This window comes from Pelmatolapia mariae, linkage group LG6, assembly GCF_036321145.2.
Source record: "Pelmatolapia mariae isolate MD_Pm_ZW linkage group LG6, Pm_UMD_F_2, whole genome shotgun sequence".
Classification (NCBI taxonomy): Eukaryota; Metazoa; Chordata; class Actinopteri; order Cichliformes; family Cichlidae; genus Pelmatolapia; species Pelmatolapia mariae.
Genome location: NC_086232.1, coordinates 39,993,341 through 40,003,036, shown reverse-complemented (window position 1 = coordinate 40,003,036; position 9,696 = coordinate 39,993,341). Strand labels below are relative to the sequence as shown.

The following is a 9,696-nucleotide window of genomic DNA, read 5'->3' as shown; positions in this document are numbered from 1 at the left end:
CAGTTAAAATAAATAACATTCATATAAGAAATAAAACTGTCTCGTATAAACTGTATATGATGTTAAATAGGCGTATGCTATTGTACTTTAATTTCGGTCATAAGGGTGGTACTTTAAGAGCCATATATTTTATGAGGTGGTACTCATTGTGAAAAGTTTGAGAACCACTGGACTAATAAAAATGGAGGAGAAGTGATGCATCATGGGAAGTCCTCCAGCAGCCTGAGCCTATAGCTCCCAGGTCCCCCTTGGATTGGGGTGATATCCATGAATGTAAGGCACATGAAGGAGACAAAAACTGAGGTAACTGATGTGCATAAGTACTCTGAACTTTCTAAAACAAATATATATTTGATAATAAATAATAAATATTTTTTTCTGAGTTCAGCTGAAGTTGAATAAAATAAATTGCACCTCAATTTAATTCAAAATAAATACTAATTAATTACCACTGAATACTGTACAAGTAGTAAGTCCCCCCTTTTAAGGTTTATTTTTATGTATTTATTAATTTATATATAATGAACCCCATTAGCTTGCACAATAGTGGTTGCTAGTGTTCCTGGGGCCCAAGACATCAAGTATAATATCTAATGAAACATTACACAAGAATGTAGATGCAAAAAAGTCCATCCATTGTAAGGTTTTACAATTGTAAAAATATAAGCATGAATATATCAGTAACATTGAGGCACAATACACACGAATAAAAAAAAACAGGTCACAACTATGCAATCTTAAAATATTTACAATAATTAAAAACTAAAAATGAGGAATAGTTTATAGTTAATGGTACTTGGCCTTTTCTTTGTATTATTTTTGTAAGTAAAATAAAATTCTTAAATCTTTACAGTGTGCACGGTCGCGGCAAAGCCTTAAACCTGTAGCTGAAGTGGAAATTTGAGATAAAGTGAGTAATTTTACTCTGAGATGTTTCCTGTACAACCATCATACATTGCTGGTTAGGTCAGACCAAGAAGTGGCAAAATAGTATCTCATTAAAGTCAGACTTAGCATTTTTCTGATATAATGGACATTGTGTTATAAGACTTAGAAAAGACAAGTTGTAGTAGGGCTTTAAACCTCAAAACATCAGACCCTACACTCGCTTTATACTGAGTTCCCAAGTCTTTTTTTAGTCCCCAGTTTAAAACTCATTAAAAACTATCTGTTCAAAGTTTACATGCTCCAAGCTAAACCCCCACTATGAAATTATCAGGAGGCATGTCCTCTCTTAAACCACCTGCAGGAGCTTCATAGAGCTTATTTTGGTAAGTTTACAGGTGCAGTAAACGTACAAAAACAGCAATTAAGATTTTACTTAAAAATCTCAGAGTAAGGAAAGCAGCCGTCTCCTCCTCTGGTTCCACTCTTCCCTGTATTCAGAGAGACACGCCTACCGCTGAGCTGTTGAATGTTGCACAGCTGTGATACTTTCGTGTGTGCACACGTCCTTAAACACCAGACGCTGGCTGTTGTTTGGCTGTAGGATCTGCAGAAGTCTGGCCGTTCGACTTTAATCATGTGACAAGCTCTGAATCATCGATTAGACACAAAGTTGTGAAACCACATGTGATGCACTTTTCCAACGCCCACATCATGCACAAGACCCGAGCACGACTGCTGCCGAGTCCGCGGGCAGCCAGGATGAGATGGTGATGTATCAAAACAGCACCAGCTCATATTACACACTTAGTGAATCACATATGTGTTATGTTTTATCCTCCTGGGAAAAGGACCAGCTCACCATAAGATTACATTTACGAAGTTTTACCCCAGAACCTCTAACTAATCTGATCTATCAGAAAAGAGCAGTTTAGATAAAACAATAAAAATTAATTTGACCTTTCTGCAATAAAGAAGTATATTCTGAAAACATTTAATGAAGCATCTGTTTATAAACAGCCTGAAATGTCTTGAGAAAAATACGTATTATTTTCCACATTCAGTGAGTCGGTACATGTTTACCACAAATCACAGATTCAGAGGAAAGGCAAAACGCGCCACGTTTAATGTCTTTGTTTTTCCAATAAAGTGTCCAAATACTTTCACGCCTCCTTCTTCTTCTCATCTCATTGGAACTATTTGAGTAAATTTTAACTTAACTACAAATTTCACTCTGTGACCCTTGGATGCATGTTTGACACCCCTGGCACAGGATGATTCGACTCAAAGTTTTTAAGCACTGGAGAAACCAGAAGCCGAGATGTTTGCTTTCTTTTGAATATTATTGAACCAAATGACACGATGACTCATTATGGTAGATGGAGGCACAGTGCCAGGGTTGGTGGGTGTGACAGTAGGAAGAAAAGACGTTGCACAATATCATACTAAGTTAGTTCATTTGAGTAACAGAGTCAGTTTTTCCAAAAGCCTGGAGTTATTTTTTGGTGCCATCACATCCCAGAGACGGCTCACATCTTTGCAGCTGACATTTCCAAAACGAGGAAACTCACAGAAAGAGCATCCAGACCAGCGGTGTCAAACTTACAGCCCAGTTTGGTCTGAAGTGGGACAGGCCACTGAAACCACAGTACTGCCTCAAATAAACACACCTGCACCGCTCTTTGGTGTACTACACTAGGCTGTTAGACCAACAAGAATACAAGTAAAAGTCAAAAACTGTTGACCTCCTGCTCCTGCACCCTTTGACCGGCTGGTTCTCTGTTTACATCCCTGATTGATACAGATAAATAGCACATATATCAAGATATGTGAATTTGTAATTTTAGGGTAAACTGTGTTTTTAAGAGCTCATTCTCAGATCTATGTACCTTGCTTTAATGCATCCAGTCATATTGGACATGTTGGATCTGTGGTATCAGTTCCTGGGTGCACATTCAGTTTGAGTCAGTGAATAACAGCAGCTAAGGAAGCTGTAAGTTTAATGTGACTCATGCCAGGTAGGAGTTTAGCATTTGGAGTTGAGTGCGCTGCTGCTCTGGGTTACAGGATTTTCTGTTAAATTCTGTGAAATATGAGCTGCTCGTAGACGATTGCATTACGTTGTATTTATGTCTGAGAAGTAATCGCCTGACACTTTCTAAATCCACAGTAATGGTTCAAAGTTTTCATAACTATTTACTCCATGTTGGTATCCTTTAAATCGCAGCCCTGTTTCTGAGCTGTTATTTTACATGAATTAAACGTGATGTGATAAAGCAGACCGTTATAGTTCACGATCTGTCACACGAGGGTATCAGAGTTCCTGATAAATTATCTCTCTAGCTTTAAATCAACTTGCAGAGTGGGCACAATGTCACATGTCAGTGTGAATATCATGCATTTTTATTATTTTATTCATCGTAAAAACAGAAATAAAACACCTTTTTAAAGAGTCCTCATCTTGCCGGGGTTTGCATATTTGTGCATACGTCACAGATGGAGATTACACACCTGTGCTTCCTCACTCATAGCTCCTCCTGCAAAGCCTCCTCTCTCCTCAAGACGCACTGTAGGCACTGAGATACAAGAAGGAAAGAGGAGACAAGGAGGCACAAAACAGGGAAATGAGAAAACCCTGAGCTCAACCAGTCAGACCACACACGCTGAAAATAAACAGCGTCACTGCATCGAAAGCTCACTTGCATGTTTACATTCACAGTATTTTATTTTGCAGCTTTTGTAAACACTGAGATCACAAATATACACTAAATTTCTGAGTGGCACGTTTTGCATTTTTAAGAGTTTAAATATTAAAGTTCTGTGTGGGAGTGACTGGATTGGCATGTCCTCGTCCTCCTCGCTCTCAGCAGCAGGTCATCGGCTCCTTCTCGGCCTTCTTCTTGTTAGCGAGTTTAAAGGAGCCGCTGTACGCCATGGAATTCGCTGTCGGGAGTTTCTTCTGTCTCTTCAGCTTTAGGCTAACAGCGGTGACGATGTCCTCCACATTATCTTGCTGATACAGTGCCTGCCTGCTACCTTGCTGTCCGCTCGTGCCTTTCTTTGGAGGATCCTTGGCGGATGTCTCAAAGAAGATCATGCCGTGGGCTTTGGAAAAGCTCATTGCCCGCTCCTGGCTCACCTGGCTGTCAGTCTTTTTGGGGTCACGGAGGTCGCTCTTATTCCCCACCAGGAATCTGAGAGGAGACGAGGAAATGAAAGGTCACAAAGAGTCTGGTCCAAGTTAAACAAACACTTTTGCACACAGAGAACTGATGCAGGTACCTGGGTATGTCCTGGCCGAGGGAGTGCTGCCGGCATTCTTCTACCCAGGAAGTCAGGCCACTAAAGCTGGCAGGACAGGTGACATCATAAATGAAGAGCACCGCGTGGACGTTACGGTAGTAGTGTTGCACCATGGACTTACGAAAGCGCTCCTGTCCGGCTGTGTCCCACAGCTGGAGCTGATGGTGAGGAGGGGAAGTAAGAAAGGAAAGAAAGTGAGAGGCTGATTCTTCTTGAAGGCTGGTGCTGGCACAAGCACGAGGAAAAGGACGGAAGGAACAGAGAGGAAGTGTTGATATTCGTTAACTCCGTGACATGCACAGAGACATACAATGAGTCATTTCTGAGAGGGAACCAAAAAAAGGAATAAACAAGCCGATCCTGTTTTTTTTTTTTTTTTTAAACCAACGATTTTTCTTTAAGGCTTTGTCAAGGTTTATTCAAAGTTTCAAAACAGACCCCCCCGACCCCTCAGAAATACAGTCCTCATGTCTGCAGAAAAGACATTAAAATAACTACATTAATGCAAAAATAGGGAAGAAACTTGACAAAGAGGGGCACGCAGACCAGGAGACATGGCACCCAAAAACAATCCCGAACAGAAATCTGTGGAGGAGCTCTGAAATGCCAAAGTTGGTGGCCTTGGCCTTTAAAAGCCAATCAACAGCTGAAACAGGAACTGCATTAGCCAATCATCCCATTGCACTGCACGCCTCTACATGTGATCTTAGTAAAGATGGTGGTGACTTTATTAATGTAACTTATTGGGGCTTATTGGATGCGCAGCTCTTCGAGAGTTTTAAACCGGAAACAAAACATGCCGTTTGTTCGGTTCTCCTGTGGGACGCAGCCATAACGGTGCAAACCTGTGTGCACGTGTTGTCTTCCCATTCAGTTGTTTAGGGGCTTCAAATAACTGTCTGGATTCGGACCAAGATGGCGGCTGAGCTGCAAACGGACAAACCCAAACAGGGCCCAAAGGTTAGACGTTGCCTGTGGACCAGGCCTTCTCAACCTGGCTACAGTCAATTTACCAGTCAATATATTCTTGCCCACACCTATAACCGATAAGGGGTGGTTAGTGACACTCTGAGGAGTGCTGGTTTTCTCTTAGAGGCAGGGTGAGGAGCTCAGTTTCTACAGGGGCGCCTCCAGATGCCTCCCAAATGCTACACAAGGTATTTCAGGCATGTCGAACTGGAGGAGACCCAGGACGCGATAGAGAGAGTCTGCTTCTTGGATTGCTCAAAAGCACGTCAGGGTTTACCTAGAGGAGCGGAAGGAGGTGAACGAGTTCTGGACATCTCTGCTTAAACTCCTGCCGCAAAGACCTGGACCCAGTGACATGAAAGTAGATGGATGCTTCATCAGCAACCTAAGCATTGGTGCATATCAGACTTTAGACCTGATGTATGCCAAATTACATTTTGAGTTCAGTGATATTTTTATCTTCTAACTTTCATTTGAAGTTGTAATCTTTTTTGATTCAGTTGTTAGCACATTAGCCTCAGTCACTGAGTCAGTTTGGGGTGAGGACTCTGGCCACTCCTGATCCCAGTGACCCCTTAAACAGAAGCAAGCGTCCCAGGAACAATACTGTTGGATCAAATCAGCATTAACAGGCGGCGTTAAAGCATATTCTTATAAAATATATGAAAGTGTTTACTTCCTGAAACTTTTTGATAAATATCTGACATAATGTGTCAAAAACATACCTGAGTTTTTCTAGTGACCCACTGATATTGTGAATGTGAGGAATATATGGTGGCATCCTGTGCGGATATATGCTTTCTAACGCTACAGCACAATTTTAATATTTCTAAAAAATTATTTTGCAGAAACTTTGGCACCACTTTACGAGCCACTCATGTACAGAAGTTGAGTATTTTTTGGTAATTAGATCTATGCTCTGAAACCCCGAAAGCAACATTTAAAAATATGCTTACTACCCACACCACCAGGATCTAGTCTTTACTTGTTGCCATAGAGCTGAGAGGCTGAACAGACCTGCTTGAGGCAGGACCTGCAGTAGCTGCCTCTAAAGCTCTGAAACACTTCTGAATTATTTTGGAGCTGCTTATAGAAACATTACTAAAACATAAATGATTCATCCTGATTATCTGGTTTTCATTATCACTGAAATTCAGTTCAATTGAATCTTAGGAGTCGCCACCCGCTGGTCATTAGAAAGAATGTCCATTTTACGGTTTGACTGCACTGGATGGACCTAAAACACTTATGTCGACTGACTTGATCACGAACTTAAGGTTTAAGATCCTGGGCTGTTGTTAAACTGTGTCAGACACTGGTAACTAAATGCACCGCTAAGCAAAAGGAAAAAAAATAACCTAAGGTTACAAATCCTGTGTCACCACTCAGACACTTCCTCTATCATGTGGTCATTTCAAAAGACCAACTGAGACTCACATTTTTAGTTAATACCGGATTCGATTTTCATTTCAACAAAACAAACAAACTTTCTCCACATCCTAACTACAGCCTAAAAAAATCTAATGTGTGTCTTTGTGGCTGTGGACGCTCGCAGTGATTTAGAGGCTGACACAGGTCTGCAAACGCAAGCAGGTCTGCTGATTTTCTGCCATCCAGAGAATTTTTTAGTTGTTCAGTCTGGGACAAATAAGTGTGTGTTAATGCAGCAGAACCACACTGCGGTGTAGGCACTTAATTAACAGCGATCCTGAGAACATCAGGACAGAGGAGATAGAAACGATTTAACAACACATAAACACGAGGAATCGAAGCCCGGCTCACACGTGCTTATCTGTTTTTCCTTTTATCATGAGGGTAATTTTAAAAACAAACAAACAAATGAACTCACAGAAATTAGTCCCAAAACTTCAACAAACCAAAAAGTTACTTAATTGTTTGGGGATTTTCAAAATAAGAGTTTTAGCTATGCGTAAAAGTTGCTGTTCAGAACCATTATTAGGGCAAATATCTCCAACTGGGTTTATTAATGCTAGCTTTTTAGTGGTGGATGATAGTCACCAGTTACCTTGATTTTCTCTCCATCGATTTCAAGCACTCTCTCGCGGAAGTCCACGCCGATGGTAGCCTCCGATCTGCAGGGAAACTCCCCGGCGCACAGTCGGTGGGTGAGGCAGGTTTTACCCACCCCGGAGTCTCCAATCACAAGCACCTTAAATGTCCGACAGCGGGTTAGCAGTGAGGAAACACTACCCATAGAACTGGAAAACTCGAGAGACGAATCCATGTAGCCCGAGTCCTTCAAGGTAATAACAAAGCGCAAAAATGCGCACTTGGCTTCAAACGGCGTCTCCAAAGATGCAGCCTCCCCCCGTCTGACCAAAACTTCTGCAAACACAAAATCTTCTGCTGGTTTCGAAAACTTTTCCAAAAACTCCGTGCAGACTATCCACAGTGCTGCCCAGCGTGGGTGTGAGGAGGAGGACCCGGCGTTTCACTGTGGTGATGAGGGTGGAGAGTCCAGAGTCTCAGCTTCCTGGCACATTAACGTGATTGGCTGATTTTAGTTCCTTTCCCTTTTAAGTGTTTTTAATTCACAACAGCGCGGGACATGGTGGTGCCTTCTCCTGCCAGTGCTGGAAATAACAGGGCATCATTTTTTTTTAGTTGGGGGGAAGGGGGGGGTCAGAACATAACGACGCGCACGTTCACTACAGCTGTCCTCTTCAGCACGATGCTGCCCCCTCCTGGTGGGGGCGCCAAGTGACTCCGCATCCTGCTTCCCACTTATATCCATCAAGCTTGGTGGTTCCCTTTAATGCTCCATTTCTTCATTTCTGCTTAATTATACTTTATATTGTACATGATGATTTGGTCAGCATGAACCGTGGTGCCACCTGAGTGCAGAGATGAGGCCTCACTCTGTGACACACGGCTACATTTTAAAAACTACTAGATTTTATAGGAATTTTAGGATAGCAGAGGAAAAACAAACACTGGTTAGTGAGAATCACAGGTTTCCTGCTTTGTAACTGACAAGGGCACAAACATTAAAACTTTATTAAAGTCACAGCTTTAAGTTCAATTGGTGCTTTGGAAGTGTTCAGTGCCAACGTGATGGATCAGAGAGGTGGTCTACTTTGGTGTTTGGGGGGAAAAAAAAAAAAAAAAAAAAAAGGTGTTTTCAAGGGAGTTTTTCTGGTAGCATCCACACCAGGTTTTGCCACTCAAAAATAACCAAAAACTGCATGCTTAGATTAACAATCAAACATGATTTAAAAAAAAAAAACAAAACTGATTTTTTTCCCCTCCCCTAAAATAAGGTTTTCAGCTCTTAGTGACCAGATATACTTTTACCATCATTTTTATTGTTACAGTAGGGAGGTCTTTCTGTACTGGCCTGTGCCTCCTGCCCTCTGACAGTTGGAGTAGGCTCCACTGACCCTGAACTTCATAAGCAGTTTCAAAATAAAACATTTTAGACGTCCCAAGTAAGGGAAGTCAGCAGCATGGCTATAAAATGATTTCTTTAACCCGTTTTGTTAGGCAGGATTTGCTGAAAATAAGTGAATGCACAAATTTCTGTCAAATACAGGGGCAAAGCCTTTAAAGCACACAGTGTGATCATACCTGTGTGAGCAGGGAAAGGCTCCGATATAAAGTACCAGGACCTAATTCTGGGGTTTTCCCTACAACACGTAAGCACTGATCAGCACAGAGAGGAAGCATAAAAGTCTGTTATCTGACAGAAGTCTGTGCATTGTTCTGTTATTTCTGGCCATTTCATAAAGTAGTACTTTAAACTCAGTAACTTAAAACCAGCTTTTAAAAAAAAAAAAAAACTGGCCAAATGTTTTTGTTTTTTTAAAATCACAGTCCTGGTGAATTCCATTTGGTACGAGGCCAGACCTGTTTTGTTAAAGTGCAGGAAAAACCCTGCACCTTCCTACTTTGTGACAGGTACGAAATCACCTTTGTTACCACTGAAGTGTCTCTAAATAAAGAGGTAGTGCTGACACAAAAGGGAAACCCCTGGTGTTGGATAATCAAGCCAACACAGCAGTAACAACTGCAGTTTTTCTAAAGGCCAAATGAGTCCACACAGACTTCTTCACGGTCGAGTTTGTGCTTGAATTTTCTGTGAATGAAATGTTTATAGTGTATTAGTCCTTTATTCTGTCCAAGGTAGAGACTGAGATGCCCTCTCCTTTCTCGTAAAGGCTGCTGCATTAAGATCACCGACAGGAAACTCTTCCTACTCTGATTTGAAATGTTCCCACTCGTCTTCTTTTATTGTTATTGGGATTTTTAACACTTGACACTATGAAGCACCATTTGAAAAATTGTGAAAGCAATTTTATTTTATTGGTGAAACAGTCCTCCTGAAATAATCACACAGAACAAAATGTTTTTGCAGGCGTGTGGATTTTCCTCCAGCTCACACAAAACAGTTTCTGCACAATCTTGACGTTTGGTTACTAAGCCCGCATTGGTGTCAGAGGGCTTTGTAACCCACTTCCACTCAAGGTTAGTTTGTTTGAAACAGCAGGTAAAACCTGGTCCTCGCGAAAGCTTTACCCA

General features: G+C 41.5%; 1 protein-coding gene across 1 annotated transcript; it reads right to left on the bottom strand.

Moving 5' to 3' along the window:
• Nucleotides 1–3,327: 3,327 nt before the first annotated feature.
• Nucleotides 3,328–7,664, bottom strand: LOC134628762 (ras-related protein Rab-33B-like). The gene is made up of 3 exons (XM_063475518.1): nt 7,184–7,664; nt 4,168–4,346; nt 3,328–4,079 (listed from the first exon to the last, which is right to left on the bottom strand). The coding sequence occupies exons 1-3, from the start codon at nt 7,400–7,402 to the stop codon at nt 3,749–3,751; spliced, it is 729 nt and encodes a 242-aa protein (XP_063331588.1). The 5' UTR covers nt 7,403–7,664; the 3' UTR covers nt 3,328–3,748.
• Nucleotides 7,665–9,696: the final 2,032 nt, after the last annotated feature.